This window comes from Bacillus rossius, chromosome 18, assembly GCF_032445375.1.
Source record: "Bacillus rossius redtenbacheri isolate Brsri chromosome 18, Brsri_v3, whole genome shotgun sequence".
Taxonomy (NCBI): Eukaryota; Metazoa; Arthropoda; class Insecta; order Phasmatodea; family Bacillidae; genus Bacillus; species Bacillus rossius.
Genome location: NC_086345.1, coordinates 26,840,555 through 26,864,721, shown reverse-complemented (window position 1 = coordinate 26,864,721; position 24,167 = coordinate 26,840,555). Strand labels below are relative to the sequence as shown.

At 41.5% G+C, this 24,167-nt stretch overlaps 1 protein-coding gene across 1 annotated transcript in view; it reads left to right on the top strand.

Annotated features, from left to right (window-relative positions):
• The window catches only part of LOC134541081 (monocarboxylate transporter 12-like), a 52,160-nt gene extending 30,569 nt beyond the window's left edge, over window positions 1-21,591 (top strand). The window contains exons 2-8 of the mRNA XM_063384234.1: window positions 825-1,814; window positions 2,805-3,038; window positions 6,913-7,249; window positions 9,223-9,340; window positions 12,161-12,388; window positions 14,072-14,354; window positions 17,498-21,591. Coding sequence (XP_063240304.1) covers window positions 1,043-1,814; window positions 2,805-3,038; window positions 6,913-7,249; window positions 9,223-9,340; window positions 12,161-12,388; window positions 14,072-14,354; window positions 17,498-17,712 — 2,187 coding nt within the window. The 5' untranslated portion in view covers window positions 825-1,042 and the 3' untranslated portion in view covers window positions 17,713-21,591. The remainder of the gene's footprint in view (window positions 1-824; window positions 1,815-2,804; window positions 3,039-6,912; window positions 7,250-9,222; window positions 9,341-12,160; window positions 12,389-14,071; window positions 14,355-17,497) is intronic.
• Window positions 21,592-24,167: the final 2,576 nt, after the last annotated feature.

Below are 24,167 nucleotides of genomic sequence, written 5' to 3'. Positions count from 1 at the left end.
TAGACGAAATGTCATATTGAGCGCAGCTGCACGTTACAAAATGATAGCAGAGCGTGGTTTGCTGTTACAAGTTGGTAGTAGTTAACGTGGTTTGGTTTATATGCATATTTTATAAGCATAAATAAATAAACAAAAATTTTAATTTAAAATTTAAAATTTAAAAAATAATTAAATATATAATTAAAGGTTTTTAGAGTTTATTTAGATTCAGATTGTATGACATATTATTGTAAGTCCTAAAACTGGCACCCCCCTTCTTTATTATTAAATTCATGTAAGTTAAAATTCTGTTTGCCCTTTGACCGACGGACGCGTATTTTTCTCCACGTGGCCCAAGGCGGGCTCCCGGCCGCTACACCCAGCTGATGGTGTTATCTCTAGGACATGCCCACAGCACGTGTCGTCGCTTCGGGTGCAGGTCAGCGCTCTGGGCGACCTTCACGGGTCGACTGTACTGCCACAGCGGCCTGCTGGGCACGCAACTTGACGAACGTCCTTCGTTCCCCAAGCCAAGCAGTAATAATTAGTTTTCATTACCGGCTAGGCCGCATGTGTTTGACCCATCCTAGGTATAAAGTTAATGTTTTCTAAATTAAGATTTTTCGTTATTTTGGGCACACAATGAACAGTTGGCATTTGCCCGAGTGTGTAGAGAGGATATTGGAGTCTATCCTAAATGTCATTGAACCCGCGATTTTTTTACGGTCTCTCTACGGGATTTGCGACAAGGGAATTTTATTGATAAATACTGCCCGTTTGCTGAAAATCTCCGAACAGATGGTGGCACTGGCGGACTGATCACGTGTTTTGTGTCCTGGTTGCAGGGATCTCGCGGCCGCGCGTGCTGACGTATGGCCGCGTCCTGCCGCCTCCCGGCCCGTGACCGCCTCGCCGCCCCCGGCGCAGCGCAGACGTCGACCTCGACTTCGACGACGCCCCCCGAGACCCGCATGAACCCCTCCCCGCTGGCCAAGCTGAGGCTACAGTTCCGCCGCGACCTGCAGGAGTGGAGGAGAAGGAAGGGGCGGTGCCCGCCGACGGGATGGAAGCTGCAGCTGTGTCGCCAGCCGCCCCCGACGACGGAGGCGGCATACTGAAGGCGTCCTCCTCGGAGAGCAAAGAGAGTCTGCACGTGCAGTTCCACAGCAGCCCCCGCTTGGAGTCCCAGGAGGGCCTCGCGGTCGACCCGGGTTCCTCCTCGCGCAGCGACGTCGACGTCGAAGACGTCGACGAAGACGTCTCCAGCGAGTCCTGCGACGAAGACGAAGAGGACGAAGAGGATGAGTCCCTACAGGAGCCCCAGCCCCCGGACGGCGGCTACGGCTGGGTGGTGGTAATCGCCGCCTTCTGCACCAACATGATCGCCGACGGCATCACCTTCTCGTTCGGCGTGATCTACGTGGAGCTGCTGGACTACTTCCGCGACGGGAGCGGCAAGACGGCGTGGATCGGCGGGCTGTTCATGGCCATGCCCTTGCTGTGCGGGCCGCTGGCCAGCTACCTCGTGGACCGCTACGGCTGCCGGAAGGCGTGCATGTCCGGAGGGCTGGTGTCGGCGCTGGGCTTCGTGGCGAGCTCCCTGGCGGGCTCCGTGGACGCGCTGGTGCTGACCTTCGGCGTGGTGTCGGGCGCCGGCATGGCGCTGTGCTACGTCACCGCCGTCGTCGCCGTCGCCTACTACTTCGACCGCCGGCGCTCGCTGGCCATGGGGCTGGCCGTGTGCGGCTCCGGCATCGGCACCGTGGTGTTCGCGCCGCTCGCCGACTACCTGCTGGCCGAGTTCGGCTGGCGCGGCACCACGCTCATCCTCGCCGGTACGAGCACATCGACACGAGTACATCGATATACGTACATCGATTTACGTACATCCATACACGTACATTGATATAGGTAAATCGATATGTATATCGATATTCATATCTATTTACGTATATAAATATACGTACTTCGATATAAGTTAATCGATATGTACATCGATAAGCATACGGAGATATAAGTAAATATATATGTTAATCTATATACTTACATCGATATGAATATCGATGTAAGTAATCAATATGTATATCGATATAAGTAATCTATATGTATATCGATATATGTACATAGATATAAGTAAATCAATATACGTACATCAATATAAGTTAATCGATATGTACTTCGATAAGCGTACAAAGATATAAGTAAATTGATATAAGTAAATCTATATGTTAATCTATATACTTACATTGATATGTATATCGATATGTATATTGATATAAGTAATCAATATGTACATCGATATACGTACAAAGATATAAGTAAAACAATAAGTATATCGTAATACATAGATCAATATAAATAAACCTATATGTATCTCCATATATGTACAAAGATATAAGTAAGTTGACATGAATATCATGATAGTATGTCTATATAAGTAAATCGATATACGTACATCGATATACGTACAAAGATTTAAGTAAATCAATATGTGTATCAATATAATGTACATCAATATAAGTAAATATACATGTAAAGATATAAGAATATCGATATGTATATCAATATGCATACATTGATATAAGTAAATATAAGTAATATAAGTGAATTTCCTGGTTCCCCCACCACATACCTAACTATTCCCTCCTCTATTGGTTCTACCACGTACCTAACTATTACCCTCCTTTCCTGGTTCCCCCACCATGTACCTAATTATTACCCTCATCCGATAGGAATTTTCATAACACTTGAAGAAGTTTTATTTCAGTAGACCGAGATACATTGAATAGAAGCGATGTATGGAGAGAGGAAGGGTGTGCGGGCAGGGGTGTTCCTGAACATGACGGTGTGCGGGGCACTGATGCGGGACCTGGAGTGGACCCAGGCGCGCTCCAAGCGGCAGCGCAGGGACCGCAAGGCACGCAACAGGGAGCGCCGGAGCCGGCACCAGAGCCAGTCGCTGCGCACGCAGACCTCCAGCCAGACGTCGTCGGCCCTCGTGCTCGACCCCGCCCACGTCGAGGAGATCAAGAAGCTGCTGGAGAGGGGCGAGCTCTCAGGTGGGTGTGTGGTCCCTCCTCCGGTAGTTACACCACCACCTCTGATAGTTAAACCTCCACCACCTCCGATAGTTCCAACACCACCTCTGATAGTTCCAACACCATCTCCGATAGTTACACCTCCACCACCTCTGATAGTTCCAACACCACCTCCGATAGTTCCAACACTACCTCTGATAGTTCCAACACCACCTCTGATAGTTCCAACACCACCTCCGATAGTTACACCTACACCACCTCAGATAGTTCAGCCAGCACCTCTGATAGTTCCAACACCACCTCTGATAGTTCCACCACCACCTCCGATAGTTCAACCTGCACCTCCGATAGTTCAGCCAGCACCTCCGATAGTTCCACCACCACCTCTGATAGTTGCACCATCACCTCCGGTAGTTCCACCACCACCTCCAATAGTTCCACCACCACCTCCAATAGTTCCACCACCACCTCCAATAGTTCCACCACCACCTCCGATAGTACAACCTGCATCTCCGATAGTTCCATCAGCTCCTCCGTAAGTTCCACCAGAACCTCCGATAGTTCAATCTGCACCTCCTAAGTTTCACCAGCTCCTCCGTAAGTTTCACCAGCACCTCTGATAGTTCCACCAGCACCTCCGATAGTTCCACCAGCACCTCCGATAGTTCAGCCGTCCCCTGAACAGCTTTCCAGTTCTAACTGCCCTCATTGATGAGCACAGTAGAACAAAATTATCTTTTATATTGGTTTAAAGAAATTGTGCTTCAATGAAACATAGATTAAAGTATAAAATTATTTACCAGTTCGTAAAAAACACCTAGTATCATCTCGAAATATGTATTTCATCTGTGCAAAAATAGCAATAGCATTGTGTTGTAATAAATCTTTCTTGTGGTATTACGAACTGTTTCTTGGAAACTGGTTTCCAAAGGAATCTTTAGTAAAAGTACAGCAAACGTTTCTTCTGTGTACAAACTGGGCTGTGCGTACAAAGGGTGGTGATATTACGCCACTAACATTTGTATAAACATTTGTATAACTAACATTTGTTTAACTAACATTTTTCGACACAAAAATCATTGCAAGAGGATGTTTTTTTTCATGCTAACAAATCCTGTTTTTAATCCTGATTGTGTTTTAATTTTTTTACATCAAGACAAACCTTTGCTATATCGATGTCTTCATAGTATATCAATCAAAATCTCACGCCCCACTATAAACATTATTCACAAATATCAAGTTTATTCTCTCCCTCCCCCACCTTTCCTACATACTTTATCACTCTCATGAATGTTAGCACTTACCCTGCTAGTGTATGATTGTAGCATTGGCAGTAAATTTTGCAAGACGTATAGGATGTAAAATTTTTGATCTGTGAAAATTAAGTACATAATTTGAATGTCCACGAGTTGCGTCTATATATAAAAGGATTGATTTTTACCATTTCTGAAATGTATCTGGAACACTGTATGCTCTATGGGTGGAGACAAGGGCCTTAAACACAGTCGGGACATTCACGAAAGCCTGACGTGTATAGGTATTGTTTTTGGTCCTATGTGGATTTTGCACTGAGACCAGACTGTAGTTCAGGAGGAAAAACATTTTAATTTAATTTTTTAAAAGTATTCTAGAAGTATAGAGATAGTGTGTTTTTTCCCCCCTCCTTCATAAACCTAGTAATTTATTTTTCAGGGTTCCGGTAAAATGAAATGTTTATTGATATATTAAAAATAAAGTGATTTATGAGATGGCAAAGTCTACACAAGAACATTATTTCAAAACTATAACTAATGATTTCATGCTCTTAATTCATGCTAGAATTGAAAAAAAAATGAAAATGGTTTTCTAAATAATTTAATAAAACTTATTTAAAAGATAGAAACACAGTTACGATAGTGTTTGGTATTTTTGGCCAAATGACAAGAGTATAGTAAAGCAATTTAGGAAAATAAAAAAAATCCCTTTGTGTACAACTGTGCAGTGTTAAAAAGTAGCATATTTTATCAAATTAACTATCCACTAGATATTTCAATTCACTTTGTTGAAGTAAAATATTATTAGGTACAGTGTGCATAAAGTATTTTTTTTTTTCACTAACCTTACATAATCAAATGCACTGTTCATTTCCTGGCACATGACATGTTTCTTACATGATAAAATATCTGAAATTTTTAAATGACACCATCACTGTATCATCGCACTAACTAAACAATACTAAAAGAATTTTTTTTTTTTCACAGCGAAATTGCTACTTTTTACATTTCTAAAGTAACAAAGTCATACTTGTGTTAACATCCACCAGGGTGTGTCGAGGCGTTGAATCAACAAAGCATAACGAAAAGTGCAGCACTCAGGAGTGGGGCGCTCGACGGCTACCACTTATCTCCTCACTCTCGGGCAAAGCGCCAGTGAAGCGATGCGACAGTGCTGCTTTTGTTTTTTTGTCACGCTACTGTAGAAAATGATTGAATATTTGTTTTTTTATTTCATTCAAGTAGGCTGTGGAAGTGTAAAGTTCCATTTCATTTGCACATGGGTTCCAACAAAATTAAAGCAAAAAAATATAAACAATATTATTGGCGGTTGGTATTCAGAATTTGATAGAAACAATGGAATAATTTTTTTTAAATAGTGTTATTTCTTTTGTTACTGTTTATAATTGTATGGCATCGTCAACCCTCCTCCGCCATTAAAGAGGTTGATTACCTTAAAAAAAAAATAAAAAACAAAAAAAAACACTTTAGCTGTTGATTTTTAAGGACTTTTGGGGTGGTTGGGGGATAAGGGAAGAGATGTATACCCCTCCATCCCCATTGCATAGTCCTCTGCCCCAAATTTGCCCATCCTCTTTCCATACTCACTTACCTCGATCTGCCCAACCCCTTTGCATACTCCCTTACCTAGATCTGCCCAACCCCTTTGCATACTCCCTTACCTCGATCTGCCCAACCTCTTTGCATACTCCCTTACCTCGATCTGCCCAACCCCTTTGCATACTCCCTTACCTCGATCTGCCCAACCTCTTTGCATACTCCCTTACCTCGATCTGCCCAACCTCTTTGCATACTCCCTTACCTCGATCTGCCCAACCTCTTTGCATACTCCCTTACCTCGATCTGCCCAACCCCTTTGCATACTCCCTTACCTCGATCTGCCCAACCTCTTTGCATACTCCCTTACCTCGATCTGCCCAACCTCTTTGCATACTCCCTTACCTCGATCTGCCCAACCCCTTTGCATACTCCCTTACCTCGATCTGCCCAACCTCTTTGCATACTCCCTTACCTCGATCTGCCCAACCCCTTTGCATACTCCCTTACCTCGATCTGCCCAACCCCTTTGCATACTCCCTTACCTCGATCTGCCCAACCTCTTTGCATACTCCCTTACCTCGATCTGCCCAACCCCTTTGCATACTCCCTTACCTCGATCTGCCCAACCCCTTTGCATACTCCCTTACCTCGATCTGCCCAACCTCTTTGCATACTCCCTTACCTCGATCTGCCCAACCCCTTTGCATACTCCCTTACCTCTATCTGCCCAACCCCTTTGCATACTCCCTTACCTCGATCTGCCCAACCCGTTTGCATACTCCCTTACCTCGATCTGCCCAACCTCTTTGCATACTCCCTTACCTCGATCTGCCCAACCTCTTTGCATACTCCCTTACCTCGATCTGCCCAACCCCTTTGCATACTCCCTTACCTCGATCTGCCCAACCCCTTTGCATACTCCCTTACCTCGATCTGCCCAACCTCTTTGCATACTCCCTTACCTAAATCTGCCCAACCCCTTTGCATACTCCCTTACCTCTATCTGCCTAACCCCTTTGCATACTCCCTTACCTCGATCTGCCCAACCTGTTTGCATACTCCCTTGCGTTGATGTGTCGCAGAAGCGGTCCTGCCCCGGCCGCAGGACCCGGCGGAGAAGCAGGCGGCCGCCATCGGGGACCAGCCCCGCCTGTGCTCGTCGCTCGTGAGCCTGCCCACGTTCCTGCGGGGGGCCGGCGCCGGCGGGGAGGTGCCCCCGGAGGCCTTGGAGCAGCTGCTGCGAGACAACCAGCAGCTGTGCCAGGCGCTGCTGCGGGCCCGCGGAGGGGACGCGGTCCTGGGCCGGCCCCACCAGGAGCCCCGGGAGGAGGCGTGCCGCGTGTGGGTGGCCGGGTGCGGGCGCTCTTCCTCGGAGCGCAGCCTCGGCGCCTGCCACCTCAGGGGCATCCGCATGCACAGGTGCCCGGCCCCCGTCTGGGACCCCTGGGACCCACCCCTCGCACACACTCACACTTCTACCTCTGCACGTTCACATTCTAACAACTCTCATCAACCACAAACCAGTACCTGAAGTAACATTCCTACACCATCAACTAGAGACCCGTAAAATTTGCGTATTCATTTCGCGATAGGAGAGAGTCCAAATGCTTTCGACATTATTTTGCTTCAGTGATTGGGCCACAGTTTATCTGAAGGACTCTGGGCCAATGGAAAATTTTAACAGAAGAATTAGCCAATCACGACCATTCCAGTCAACAGGTGTTACGATTCGGTAACCAATCAGCATTTGTAATTTGCACGAGTGCATAGAGGATCATGAAGTCTATCCTTTAGGGATTTAAAATCGCGAATTTTACAGGTCTCTAACCATCACTAACCTTACATAATCAAATGCACTGTTTCATTTTCCGGCACACGACATGTTTCATCGCACAGCAAAAATGACTGAAATCTTTAAACGACGCCGTCACGGTATAAATCACACTAATTAAAACGCTGCCGAAAGAAAAACTTTTTATTTTATTTGCAGCTTGTGGGCATTTGTGCTTTGTGTCGTCCCGGTACCTCTAATAGTTGAACCCTTCCCTTTTCTCTACATCTGCACGTTCGCGTGGACACAGCTCTGTCACCACAAACCAGCGTCCAAACTATCACCCGGGCATTCGTCCGGGTACCTCCATTAGTCAGACCGTCCTCTGAACATGTTTATCTTTCTAGTATTAAGGGGGTGCCTCCCATTTCAATTCATGATTTTATATTTGTATTAATCACTGATCAACTTTTACACTTTTTCAATTGTTTAAATTTTTTCGAAATTAAAAAAATATATACATCGCAGACTTTTTGCATAATTAGCTGCCAAAGTTACATTTTTAACTTTTTTGGGTTGTACAAATGAGAACTTAATTTATTGCAGAACTGAAACTTTTTAGGTTAACTGCAATGACACTGACTACTTCATGATATGGTTTGCATTTCTATTACGAAAACTCATTTCATGTTTCTTGGCTGTCAAAATCGTAACAAATATGAGAATTTTGAAATTTTTAGGAAAAATTTATTAATATTTTCTGAAAGAAATTCAATCATTTCTTGAAATAGCCAGTGGCATTGTAGTTAAACCTAAAAAGTTTCAGTTCTGAAATAAATTAAATTCTCCATTTCTTTTTTAAAAGTGAAATTAGCTTATAAACAAAACCATAAAATATTGTCTCTAGCAATTGGAGTTCATACTTGCATATTATATTTTCACCAAGAAAACTATCTTTGCATTATGATCATTAGTTTTTTAAACAGAAAAGTTTGGTGGAAATGTTTTAATATTTTATGAATTCTGTTTATTCACAAAGATAGCATGTTAATTGAACAATTAGTAAACTTGAATGTATCACAATACTCGCTACACCACAACAGTGTCAAATTACAAGGTATTATGCGATGCACTTGTGCAATACAATAATTTGTAATAATTTTGTCTAGGACAGAACTTCTTGGTACAATTATAATTAATCGACATGTGTTTGTGTGTTCAAAAAAAAAAGTACCAACATCGCAATGTAAAAAAAAAAATTATCTACTAATAACAGTTGTAACATGAAAAAAAAAGTGAAAATTACTCCCCCTTCCCAATCTATTTAACATAGTTCATATATTTTGATATTACATGGATTAACTTCAACATATTAATATATAAAATAGATTATTGTGCTTTGAATTAAGTTTTGATTGAAAATAATGATTAATTTCATGATTTTAGTTGCGATTCATAGCTTTACGGTGTGTAAACTTTAATTTAGGTGTTATTAGGTGTATTGACATGTTTTTTTTTTGGTGTTGTTACGGTTTTTATCGCAACTCGCCGTGTAATCGTGTCTCCGATCGTGAGGCTTTGCTTGTGAAAGCCACGTTGACTTTTATTTTGTTTGTTCCAGGAATTCGATCAGCTACCGGGGTGCGATGCTCAACATCCACAAGTACCGGATCAGGGCTTCGTCTTGTCCTGACATCTACAGGAACTCCATGATCACCATAACCAAGGCAGACGACGAGGTATTTCGGGCCATGGCAGAATCATACACCGTAACTAAAGAGTTCAAGTTATTTGAACGTGATAATCATGCAAAATGTTGATTGCGCAACATGTCTTGTCACTTTTACGAAATTACGGGAGTGTTTTTGACGTGATAACGTCTTATAAATTGATGAACGCCGGCTGCACGCACGAAAAATTGTCACGTTCCGCCTGAGCCGAGCGTGCAAGAACTGGCCAACCACCGTGCGAGAAAATCTTCTATAATATCAAACAGGTTAAGGCAGGCTTTTTAACTAATTGTTCATGATTATATTTTAAACAAATTATTTAAATTAAATTTGCAAAAACTGTAAATAATATTTGAAAATGAAAAAGTATGCAATTTTTCATTAATGTTTTCTTATGACGTTATCATGTAAAAATATCGTCTGTAAACTGACTTTACAGACAACCCCCTTTTTTTTAAATTTTATTTATCACGGACACATTAGAAACTTGATAACACGCCTCAAATACAGTATGTATCACCGTTTCGTGCAATCAAATCTGGGTCACATAACAAGGAGGTAAATGATTTTAAAGGACCTTATCAACTTAAATAGAAGTCATAAAACTTATTTTAAGAATTTAAAATAAGTGGTTTGCCAACTTGTATTTTTTAGAAATATTTAAACGTAAACATAAATTCCTAATTTTATTGTAGCATTTTAAACATTAGTAGATTTGGAAACCTGTGTTTTTTTCTTTTTAATTCAATTGGTAAGTGGGCTGGTTACTGTATAATAGCAAGTGTGCTAATTATTTTGTAGAATCTAGCACTTTTAGTAAACTTTATCACATTTGTTTTACTCTTGTTAAGTTGTATGAATGAAATTACTGATGGGTGTGTCAATCAGTTGGCAATACTGTATTGCAAACTATTTCCTGGCGACTGATTCCAGAGGAATATTTTTGTAAAAGTAAAGAAAAATTTTTTTGTTCTCATCATTCCCTGATTTGCTTGATTCTCTCCCAATTGCGCATGTGGAGGGGGGAGTAGGGGGGGCGTTTCCAAATACCTACGGCCCAATCACGAACACAGCGCGACAGCACGGAGTTTTTTTGCATTCCAGTTCACAGGCCACGGGTGCCGTTAGTGTCCCCTCCAGTATTTCGAAAAAATATAAATTTATAGTAACTGCAATTTAAAAAGGGAAATATAATTATAAAACAGTTTTAACACTGGACAGTTTTTTTTGTATCTTTCCAACTAAAGAATGTTACTCTGATGTCTATAATAAAATACGTGTGGAAGATAATTAAATTCTGACTCGGTACAAAAATGTACCCACCCCCGTATGGGTAGATACCCACCCCCGGATGGTTTAATACCATCCCCCCTGGATGGGTTGATACCCACCCCCCCTGGATGGGTTCATACCCACCACCCCCGGATGGGTTGATACCCTACCCTCCCGGATGGGTTGATACCCTCCTCCCCGGATGGGTTGATACCCTCCCCCCCGGATGGGTTGATACCCTCCCCCCCCGGATGGGTTGAAACCCTCCCCCCCGGATGGGTTGATACCCACCACCCCCAGATGGGTTGATACCCTCCCCCCCCGGATGGGTTGATACCCTCCCCCCCGGATGGGTTGATACCCTCCCCCCCGGATGGGTTGATACCCTCCCCCCGGATGGGTTGATACCCTCCCCCCCGGATGGGTTGATACCCTCCCCCCCGGATTGGTTGATACCCTCCCCCCCGGATGGGTTGATACCCTCCCCCCCCAGATGGGTTGATACCCTCCCCCCGATGGGTTGATACCCCCCCCCCCCCGGATGGGTTCATACCCACCACCCCCGGATGGGTTGATACCCTCCCCCCCGGATGGGTTGATACCCTCCCCCCGGATGGGTTGATACCCACCACCCCCAGATGGGTTGATACCCTCCCCCCCGGATGGGTTGATACCCACCACCCCCAGATGGGTTGATACCCTCCCCCCCGGATGGGTTGATACCCACCACCCCTAGATGGGTTGATACCCTCCCCCCCAGATGGGTTGATACCCACCACCCCCAGATGGGTTGATACCCTCCCCCCCGGATGGGTTGATACCCTCCCCCCCGGATGGGTTGATACCCACCACCCCTAGATGGGTTGATACCCTCCCCCCCAGATGGGTTGATACCCACCACCCCCAGATGGGTTGATACCCTCCCCCCCGGATGGGTTGATACCCACCACCCCTAGATGGGTTGATACCCTCCCCCCCAGATGGGTTGATACCCACCACCCCTAGATGGGTTGATACCCACCACCCCTAGATGGGTTGATACCCACCACCCCCAGATGGGTTGATACCCTCCCCCCCCGGATGGGTTGATACCCACCACCCCCAGATGGGTTGATACCCTCCCCCCCGGATGGGTTGATACCCACCACCCCTAGATGGATTGATACCCACCACCCCCAGATGGGTTGATACCCACCACCCCTAGATGGGTTGATACCCTCCCCCCCAGATGGGTTGATAACCCACCACCCCCAGATGGGTTGATACCCTCCCCCCCGGATGGGTTGATACCCACCACCCCTAGATGGGTTGATACCCTCCCCCCCAGATGGGTTGATACCCTCCCCTCCCGGATGGGTTGATACCCACCCACCCCGGAAAGGTTGATAACCTCCCCTCCCGGATGGATTGATACCCACCACCCCCGGATGGGTTGATACCCTCCCCCCCGCATGGGTTGGTCCCCCCCAGGTAATTGTTTCTACTGATGCCAAGGCTCACAGCAGAAGGAACCCCCGAGTGACGCGTGTGCGTGTGTGCGTGTGTGCGTGCCGGCAGCCGTGCGCCTGGCTGTGGGACGCGCTGGACGTGCTGCGCGACATGGTGGACGTGTCGCTGTTCGCCGACCCCCAGTTCCTGCTCTTCTCCGTGTCCAACTTCCTGCTGTACTCGTGGTACCACGTGCCCTACGTGTTCCTCACGGACCGGGCCATCTCCCTGGGCGTGGGGAGCGTGGACGCGGCCTACCTCATCAGCTACCTGGGCGTGCTGAACATGGCCGGCGAGGTGAGCGTGCGTGATAACGCCTCATGAATCGACGGAACGCCGGCTGCACGCACGAAAAAGCGTGACTCATTGTTTCGCCTGAGCCGTGAAAATCTTCTATAATATCAACGGGTTAAGGCACGCCTTTTTTAACTTGATTGTTCGTGATAAAATTAAAAAAGTATGAAATTTTTCATCAATGTTTTCTTATGGCGTTATCACGTAAAATTATTGTCCGTAAACCGACTATACAGAGAACCTCCCCCTTTTTTTTTTGTAGAGTGAACAGAAATATTCATGTATATTTACGTGAAAAACGGTATCGCCACAAAATATATATATATATATTTTTTTTTTTGCAGTAACTCTGGATTCGGATTCATGCCCGGACGTTTATGCTATGTTTAGTCCCGGTACCTTCAGTAGTTGAAAGTTATTTTGGAAACCGTTCCGTGAATAGCTTTCCGGTATTAACTGTGTTCACATTAGTAAGCATTTTAAAATATATATTAAAAAATGTGCAATTATTGAATATTTGATTATCGTTTCCATGGTTTGGAAAAAATTATGCTCAAATGAAACATCAATTATAATATACAATCATGCGCCGATTTTCGCAAAAAATACCCAGTTATATCTCGAATCGCGCGTGTTTCATATGTGCAAAAGTAACCTTTGCCATGTGTTGTGCAAATTTACAATATCTATCCTGTAGTATTAAAAACTATTTTTTTAGTAACTGGTTCCCAAAGCAATCTTTTGTGTAAGAACAGAAAATTGGCCCACCGCGTCAAGGGTGTAGTTACGTTAGTGAGACGGGATGATAAGCGCCGATGCTCGCTGGTGCTTCTAGCGCAGTTTAGCCTCTGGTTTGCTTCGCAGTCTTATCCTCGTACAGAGGACAACTAGTATTAGATTTGAGCAGTGAGCGTAACACTTTATGGCGGAGAAATGAAGGCAGATGTGTTTTCAAGAATATGTACAGGTTATTTTTTTTTCCATCTAAAAACTATTATGGAAACACACTTTTTAGTTGTAGCCATTATGATTCTCATAAAATTATAATTTTTAAAACAAAGTACAGGAGAAGATTTTCTCTTCTGCTGATTCTTAAATTTATCTGGAGCAGTTTCCAAGTACGTACATAGTTTGGTTTCTTCCCGAAGCTCTTCACGCCTTGGGTGTGCCCCCGGGGGCGGACGGGAGAGCCTCGAAAGTTGTTCTCTCTGAAACAAAGTACCGAAAAGGATTTACTCTCCTGCCGATTCTTAAATGCTCTAACAGTTCCCACTCGGGTGTACCTGGAGCAGTTTCCAAGTACGTAGTTTGGGTTTTTGCCGAAGCTCTTAACGCCTTGTGGGGCGGGAGAGCCTCGAAATTGTTCTCTCTGAAACAAAGTACCGAAAAGGATTTACTCTCCTGCCGATTCTTAAATGCTCTAACAGTTCCCACTCGGATATACCTGGAGCAGTTTCCAAGTACGTAGCTTGATTTCTTCTCGAAGCTCTTCACGCCTTGGGTGTGCCCCCGGGGGCGGACGGGAGAGCCTCGAAAGTTGTTCTCTCTGAAACAAAGTACAGAAAAGGATTTATGTTCTCTCCTGCCGATTTTTAAATGCGCTAACGGTTACCACTCGTATATCTAGAGCAATAGTTTGGTTCCTTCCCGAAGCTCATCCCGCCTCGTGGCGCCCCGTACCCGCAGGTGATCCTGGGCTGGGCGGGCGACCAGGCGTGGCTGGACGCGGGCCTCGTGTACGCCGCCTGCATGACCGCCTGCGGCCTGTCGGCGCTCGTCGTCCCCTTCGTCTCGTCGTACGCGGGCATGGCCGGGCTCGCGGGCGTCTTCGGCTTCTCCATCGCCGCCAACTACTCCCTGTCGTCCATCATCCTGGTGGAGCTGGTGTCCATCGAGCGGTTCACCAACGCCTACGGCATGCTGCTGCTGGTGCAGGGCGTGGCGAACCTCCTGGGCCCGCCGGTCGCAGGTGAGGGGCACAGCCTCCCGTGTGGGCGGGGCGAACCTCCATTTAATACACAATATATAGAGATCTGTAAAATTCGCGTGTTCATCACGTGCTATGCCAAAATTCAAATAATTCATACCTCAGCGCTGCTTCCGCCATTGATTGGTCCACTGTCAATCTGGAGAGGACATGAGGGGCCAAACAGAGACCCTCCACTCGTAGAAGTGTCGAATTACAGGGCCACCCGCAGTCGTGACGACTCGCAGGTCAGCAGCCAATGAACAGTTGGCATTTGCCCGAGTGTGTAAAGGATATTGGAGTCTGTCCTGGAGGTCATTGAACCCGCCAATTTTTCTGGTCTACAATAATATAGAACCAAAATGCAAGTTAAGTAGCAATCAACCAAAAACTTAATGTAAATCATAAAAAAGATAATCTTAAAGCAGTCATGAGGACTGCCGACAGAAGTGAAAATTTAAAACTACTGTATATACAAACTATAAACAAATGTTAGAATTAATAATAATAATAATTTAAGTAACTATTTTTAATATTAATACAGTAGAGCTTCATTATAAAGAACACTAAGGGACCAAAATTATGGCAGTTTGTTATAATGAAGTTCTTTATACCGAAATCACAATGATTGCCTGTTTTGGGGTTTTGAACATAACTCGATCTTGTTAAAAAACAAAGTAGAAAATCTAATACCAATATGAGTGGTACAAGCATCAATTACTTTAACAGCTATACTTTGGGATCAAGATACATACTACATACATACATACATACTAGTATGTATATGTACAATACAGAAATATGTAGGTAAGTTGTTTGCCAAAGCAGTAAGCCTACCTTTGGAATCAAGACAAGCTGTTTGCAAAAATGCTGTAATAAACCAAAAATATAAAATTTAAAAGTTAGGAATTTTTTTTTTACATTTTATTGTCTTTCAAACTGGATCGCTGGGTGAGAATTGTGGATAATTTTGATTTGGAGATACCTAACTTTTTAGCCACATCAGTCTTTTTATTTTCTTTATCTACTGCTTTTAACATTTCAAGTCGTTTCCTAGAAGACATGTTCAGTTGTACGGTTTTTTAAACTATAAAAACAAATGCACCCTACACATGTAAAAATAAGTTATACATGTAGTATAGCCACGTTTCTGGGAAGCCTACAACTCACGTAGTTTCGGTTCCCTGCAAGAATTTGCGAAGATTTCCGTTTTGCGTTTTGGTATTAACGCCACTTCAGCCACTAAATCAGAAGATCAAGCATGTTGTGACTAACCTAACACAACCCTTCGATTTTTATAATTTCAATTTTTGAGAGAAATCCGAAGTTGCACGAACGTGCTAGGGAACCGAAACTATGTGAGTTGTGGGCTACCGCACGTTTCTCAAACAATAAACAAGAAAACGACCAGAGATGTGTGTGTAGCAATACTTTATGATGTAGCACTACGCATCGGTTAAACACGTCGTGCGAGCATAGAACAAAGAGTAATGTCAGCGAACACCACAATGCAGCGCTTTTAGTCGCTACACTAGTTTTGTGCATTAATTTCAACACTAGTCCATTGCAGTCATCTATGGCGCGTATCAAAATAAATAAGATGGCAGTTTGTGGGTGAATGGCGACGATTTTATCCGTTTGTCGTTTACCGTGCCGGGCAGAAAAGTGTTCGTTCAAATGAATATTTATAGAATATTTAAAAAATTTGAACGAGATAATTCGTACTAGTGAAATTTTTTTACGTTATGTTATATGGACGTCTGACGGGACCAAAGGCATAGTTCGTAGTAATGAATTGTTCGCTCTAATGAAGTTCGTTAAAACGGTGTTTTACTGTAATAGAATTAATAAAATACAAATATAATTTGAAATAAGAAATACTATCTATGTAAAATATAATTGTGTATGTAACATAAGAAAATATTTTTTTTTGATAAAAATCAGAGACTTTTTCGCAATTTTAACGGAAAAAATATTATCACACAATAAGTTTGTTTTATCAAGTAAGTAAAATAACTCCTAAATTACTATAAAATATGCATTGCATAGTAATTGCAGGTATTAAAAAAATAAACAATGTTCTTAATTTTTAGGTTTTATTGCTACAAAGACTCCGTTTTATTCGTTATTAAAACTATATATCTATATGAGAATATTAATATATTTTATATGTACTCACTTTTTACTGCACAGTAATCGTATACTTCAGATTTAAAATCCAATAAGTTATACTAATAGGAACAGATATAGTGTTATCGTTAACACGTCACGTGACCATGTCGATGATGACTTACATGACTTTACTCCCTATCCAAACCTTCCTATAGAAGTTTACACTTCAAAAAATCTTTTAATATTTGTTAATCAAGAAATGTCATCATTTCCAGACAAAAAAAAAATTGTACCAAAGTGCACATGTTTCAGAAAAATTAATTAAATTTGTTGAGTTGTGCATCTTTTACGGATCACTGGTAAGCAATAAACGCTTGCTAATTTTAATTTTGTTGTTCTGAATTTATCTCTTTTAAGACCAGTTTACTAAAACCCTGCGTGTAAATTTTATCATTATTTTGGTGGTGTGGGTAGGTATTACAAAATAGGTTTTATAGAAATAAAAACAGTAACACTAAAATACTCTTTTTATGAAACGAAATTGGACTAAAAATAGATCCATAAAGTCTTGTCTCTCAGTAGTAGTTATGCCGGAGGGGGTTCTGTCACAACTTAGAAACACACAAGATAGAATCTTCTAAGTTATGCCTGTTCTAAGATGTGTGTTTCTAAGTTGTGATAGTTCTAAGTTATGACTTTCTACATTATGATATTTCTAAGTTGTGTGTATCTAAGTTATAACCGTTCATAACTTATGACAGTTCTAAGTTGTGCAGATTTTTTCGATGTTTTTAAGTTATGACTCTTCCAAGTTGAATGTTTCTAAGTTGTGATAGTTCTAAGTTATGACTTTCTACATTATGATGTTTCTAAGTTGTGTGATTCTGCGTTGTGTTTCTAAGTTATAACCATTCATAACTTATGACAGTTCTAAGTTATGCAGATTTTTTCAAGTTTTCTAAGTTATGACTCTTCCAAGTTGTGTGTTTCTAAGTTACGTGTGGTTCCCATGCCGTCGTCTGTCCCCCGCGCAGGCTGGCTGCGGGACGTCTACGGGGACTACGACATGTCGTTCTACCTGGCCGGGCTGTTCATCGTGCTGTGCGGGCTCCTGCTGTTCGTGCTGCCCGCGCGCAGGTGCCTGCTGGGGCGGCGCGAGGCGGCGACGCGCGGCCGCTCCCTGGGGAACATCCTCTCCGCCGGGGACGCCGGCCCCAAGGACGCCGGCCTGCGCCCCGCGTTCAAGTGACCGCCTCGTCCCTGTCGCTCCAGTCGTGACCGGACGGAGGCCCGCGACAGAGGAGGCACAACTTCCGACAAACACGACGCTTCCTTGTCCGACGGCACTTCGCCAAAACGGCGACATTTTTGACTGGTATGCGAGGCTTTTTTTTTTTTTACAATATCGTAATTTGTAATAAGTAGGGACACCTGTATTTCGCGATTTCATTTCATGTCAAGGTATTTCACAAAACACTGTAGCTTTTTCTAAGAGTCATGGTTAGAGACCTAAAAAATTCGCGGATTCATTGACCTCTAGGATAGACTCCACAGTCATTTAAATACTCGCGGAAATTACACCTGTTCATTGGCTACTGACGCGTGAGACGTCTGAACTAGTGTGTCCGTAATTCGGCACTTTCTTGGTTTAGTGTTTCCCATTGGCTCACAGTTCCCCGGATAAAATGTGGGCCAATCGCAGAAGCGGTACTAAGGTATAGTTGTTTTGATGCTAGCCTATCGCGAAATGAATCCGCGAATTTTGCATGTCTCTAGTCATGGCGAATTGTGAGGGTGCAGCAGTACGGTGACCACATTCTCATTGGCCCCCGTCAAGAGCGGGACGACACCTCTCACCGACCTCAGCCAATAACCACAGGAGAAAAGCTACGGCATTTTGTGAAATACCTTGTCACGAAATGTATTCGCGAAATACAGGTGTCCCTAGTAATAAGCATGTCTCAAGTACAGGAAAACAAAACAAAAAATTAATCTGAATGTATATGTGCGTTTGTAAAATGTTCCAATGTCGTAGTTTAAAAAAAAAAAAAAATTAGTTACAATTAACAGTTGCATGATTTTTGATTGTTCACGGCTGAAAACAGACCATGCTTAAGGGGCGTATTTGCGTTGGTGAGGTGGGATGCGACACTTGTCGTTTTTTCTAGCGCGGTATCCCTCTGGACTGACTTCTGGTTTTGCATAGGGCCATAACTTAACTATGGCATATAAATAAAGGAAAGGTTTATTGCAAGTCCCTTGAGCACGTTCAAATATCTGTAACGGGTGTTTGTTGCCTGAACATTATTCTGAAATTACGATATTAAGCTTGTCTCTCGCCCCTAAAAATACTATTTGAAAGCGAAATACGGAAACAGAACCACCTGTCTGCCCTCGATGCGTTCTTGAATTCTTTTCATGAATAGACTTCACTTGAACATCTTGAAACAGATTTTAAATCTTTTGGTTTTTGTGCCTAGGCAGGCGGGGCTTTTCAAATCCATAATGTTCAAGGTCAAAGTGATTTGCACGAGAAATGTACAAAAAAAAGGCCTGGAATAGTTTCACGATCTTACAAGTGACCAATGATCCACGTTTACTGTTGCACGATTGTTTCTCAAATCTTATAACTTCCCTAACAATTAACTTCTTCTAATGACACGAGGACATATATTCGAGTGGACAAGTAATTACTAATTAGCATTTTTTTTTTTTTGCATTTTTGTTGCAAACTGTATCTATAGTGTCCTTTGCATTGTAAGATAAGTACCAAATTTGTGATGTATAATTTTTTTAAAATTCATCAGTGTGCCGGCAATTAAATGCTATAACCACAGTTGTTATTCATAGACTTGGTACTTTAAAAACATTAACCATTCTGCCCTGTTAATGTCATAATTTACGAAAAAATTTGTATAAGTGTTTGTGTGTCTTGGTAACAAGAACTTAGAAGTGTGTAGCCTAATTGGTAGATGATTGATTTTTTTTTTCTGTAATGGCTGTTGTAAGCAGACTGATAGAACAAGACTTTTGACCCTTAATATAAGCATAGTTTTTAGGTGTATTTTTAAGATTGCAGTATTATGTAGCTAGTAATGTCAGTGCTGTTTAAAGCTGCCAGACAAGCAATGGTGTTGAGAAACAAATTTACTAACTGAAATGCCAAAATCAATCAATTTCTTAGTGTGCTGTTAATTCACTAACAATTTTCAAATGACTGTGACTCATGCATGTAGTTATCATTCAGGGACATGCAATCTTTCATACTGTTTTGTTTGTGTATTTTCACTGTAGATTTAATATTTAATTCATATTGAAATTTTTATAATTTATACATTGATGTAAAGAATTGTTAGTTGCAGTGTTAAGTAGCATATATGTCATTAAAATACATACTAGTTGCTGCCAGTGTATTCTGTGCTTAATTTAAGAAATCTGCCATAATGATTTGTTCTACAACAAGACCTGCTAAAAAATTGTTAATATTTAATGCCATCCGTACTCTGTAGAAGGTCAGTTTATTATTTAAGAAACAACCAAAAAAAAAACCATTTGTTATCCTTTACAACTTTGGTGTGTTTTGGTGCCAAAAGTTTAATTCCTGAAAAATTTATGTTCACATGTTTACATTCAACATGTGTGTCAAAGTAGCTCTAGAAATCCGTGTGAAACTAGAACTTAAGATAATCATTTTAAGTTTCTAATATTTGATGCAAAATAACTAGACCTGAAAAATTTGCGTGTTCTTTACGTGCTATGCTAAAATTCAAATTATTATATCTTAGTGCTGCTTTTGCCATTGGTCCACTGTTAATCTGGAGGACTGAGAGCCAATTAGAGAACCTCACCCGTAGAAGTGTCGTATCACAGGCCACCCAGTCGAGACGACTCACAAGTCAGCAGCCAATGAACAGTTGGCATTTGCCCGAGTGTGTAGAGGATATTGGAGTCTCTCCTAAAGGTCATTTAACCCGCAAATTTTTCCGGTCTCTAAAAATAACAATCAGATGAGATCATTTTTATTTAGTTATTTTTAGTAATTAGGTCTTATATTAATTGGTTTTTTTATGCATGGAAATATATCTTTGAATTTTATGTGTTGAATTGTCCTAAATTAGAAACCCATCGTAAAGTTCACTATTGACTTTTTTAGTTCTACACATTTTGATAAACGTACTTAATAGGGAGTGAGATTTAATGTTTATTACAAGGCAGGTGTTCGAAAACTTTTAATGAAATGTTAAAAGTACTTCAAAGTGAGTTATAGCTGTACTTAATCTTAAAGCTGTGTGCCCATTTTGTGCCAGTTGAATTTTTACACTAGGCAGTTTCTAAGGTTGAAAAAAAAACTTAAGTCTGTGATTTAGCATGAAATGTGCAATTAAAGGTCTTATAGAATTATAGAATTAATTTGTTCATATATGGAATTAATTAAGCTTTAAATATAAATGCCGAATTCTTGCGATATCATTGACCAAACATTAACTTTATACTGTGCGTCTTTTCACACACATTAAATATTGTGCTAGCTAAATAGTTTTTGTAGAAAATATTTGTGACAACATCAAATCCAAAAGAGATATTGTAGAAAATTAACAGAAATAGCCTTTAAATGATAGTTATCATAAGAAAATGAAGAAAAGCTTAAGCTAGTATTTGAAAACAGCCATTGAGATGTACTTATCTGCAGTGTAAGATAGTGCCTTTCGAAATCTGAGACTGACAAACTTTTCTTATATTGTAGAAGAATTAGTTGTCACCTATACAGTAAATGTTTTGTATGGTTTTATCTTCATGAAAATACAGACGGTATGAAAATTTTATCTTTCTGATGTGAACAAAAATTAGGAATGTAATAATTCTGAGTGCTTTATTTATATAGATATTTTATCATTTTTCTATGAATAATCAAAAAATTAAATTGTACCTAATCACAGTTATGAATTAATGTAGTGGCTATATGCAGTCTCTGTGATGATTTGAGAAACAAGTTTTCATCATATCATGGAAGGTGTTGCGAACTAGCAACACTATTTAAAATATTTGTGAAGAAAGTGTATCAATGTGAAATTGTTGTAGCTGACACTTCATCTTGATGTGTTGGTGAATAAAACTTCAACAAAAATAATGTTTTATTGTTTTAATCCTAATCTTTTTTTTTTTTTTTTTAATTCTGCACGGTATGTACTTCTACTAGTTTCTACTTTGTCAAGTAAAATGTTAGTAGGCACTACAAATCGAACAGCACGAATTGTAGACATTATTTTTTTGTGGTGGTGCAGAAAGGTTACATTGTGGTCCAGTAACAATTCTGAAAAGCATTCAAAACATTAACTCCAACTGCATCAGTACCAACACTTCTAAGGGGAAATTAGAAAGTTCTAGTTTCTTACAATTTACAACTTGTAAAATTAATTATAAGATACAAATTGTTTTATTTAAAATGTAATGAAAGTATAAAAGTGAAAATTTTTTGTTTTACGAATGTTCAGTTCAGTTGTCTATCTCTAATATCAATAATTATTAATCTGATAATGATTGTACTATGTACTTCTAGAAAAACGGACACCAGAACCAGAAGTAAACTAGTAAACTGTAACCACAACTTATAAAAAAACCACTTAAATTTTTTTTAGAAAATACTTTACACAAGCGAAATACTTCTAATGTCGTAAAAACACTTCCACCGATAAGGCGCGGTGATTCAGTGGTTGCAACTGTCGCGTTCCACCTGCACCTGGTTCGATTCCCGGGGTCAAACCAGGATTTTTCGCAAGTGTTAAATGTGGTCGATGTGGCCTTGGTCCGTGGGGTTTCTCAGAGTACTCCTGTTCATCCATCCCACCACCAACACATTCTGTCGCTACTGACCTGACCTGACCTGACCTCACACACTCTCCAGTCTGGTCGGAATAACAGGTCTGTCGCTCATGCGAGGAAGACAGCTCCTGTCAGCGTCAACCCCTCTCCATCCTTGCTGACCCTGCCTCTTGTCGAGATGTCGTGTGTCCATTTTCATTTCACTTCCGCCAACTGCATATAACCACCAGTATGTCGAAATACTACTATGCAAGAGCATGCACAAAAAAAATACCATTTACATGTATGTTAAAATATTTCTACTTGTACATTAAATTAACACTAAAAGGTATATAAAATAACCCTGAAAGTATAGTAAAACAAAAATGTCAAAATAATCTAGCTTTATGACAAAATAACACTACCATAAAACTATCATGGCAAGAAAAATAATATTATTAAAAATACAAGTTGAATTTGTTTTTTTTTCGAGAAAATACTTAATTGTAAAAAAAAATACAGTAAAATTATAATTTTACTAGTTGTAAGTACCACCACTACATTAACATTATCATATAAAGTGGAAATACCTTGACTAAAACATAACTTGAGGGCTAATTAACGTTTTGCTTTCTGTACCAAAGTTCGCAAACTAAAGTACGTACAACGTGAGGAATGCTTTTCCAAATCTGGAATTCTCCATGTCGCTGCCATAGACCACCGTAACACCAACACATATCACAGTATTTATGGACACCGAGTACATAATAGTGTTTATGTTGATACACTGTAAATTATTTTGTAAATGGTACAGAAATATTCACGTAAAATTACAGATTATTTGTAAATTTTTTTACTCCAAAATGAAAGGTGCATTTTCACAAATATTTCTCCCGGGTGAACAAACTCTCATAGTTTATCGGGGCTAACGGTAGTGCACTCTCTAATTGGAAGGAATTGCAACCCATCGGGTGATTGGCGTTATTAACCCGCGCTGGAGAACGCAAATGAGGACAGAAGATTTGCAATTTTCCCATCCGCCCTGCTCTGATGACTGGACTATTGCGTTGCAGCGAAGCCGATTATCGTGCTTGATTAGTAATCAGATTGTTGCACTCAACCTCCTATTGGCCAAATTGGCCGAGTTCGAAATGCCCACCGGCCATTTTGCATTTTTCAACACCCATCCCCTCCCCCCCGCTTTGCACGGAACCAGCCAGCATTTCGTTACCTCCCCACAATGAGCACTATGCAACATGCACTGAGTTTCATTCGTTCGGCCAGACGTGTCTTTGGTAAGTAAAAAAAAAAAAAAAAAAAGTCTTTATGTCCACGCCAGAGATTTTTAAAATCTAACCTCGGAAACGAGCAAATTCACCTGTTTTCATCTTGCAGTTGCTATACATAGAGACAGGGAAAAAAAATCCGAGGATTATTTCAAATAGGATAGAATTAAAATAGTTATTGTACCTCAGTGCCGCTTCTGCTATTATATGTAGGGGACCCGAAAATATCGCGTATTCGTTTTCGGCTTCAGGCTAAAATTTAAAGCACTGTTTCTGCTCTACCAACGCTTGCTTTTCCCATTGGCTGATTTATGTCTCGTTTGTGGGCGCTGCTCTGATTCGCTCTCTCGCTTCTCTCCTGGTTGGAGGTCATTGGCTCACAATCGCAGAGGGGGCGTGTCCAGACAACTGCTGTCCAATCAGGAACAGTGCATTATGGATTGCGACCAAGTAAATTCCCGCGAAATTTTCGTGTTAAAGATGTACACCTCCTATCTGATCATAACAGCCTGATACCATTTCGCTCAAATAGCAGAATTCTTGCTTTTCGGCGTTACAATGGCCGCTTTCTATCAAGAGATCATAAGAGACTAAGAGGTGGCATTTAAAGGTAGACCTC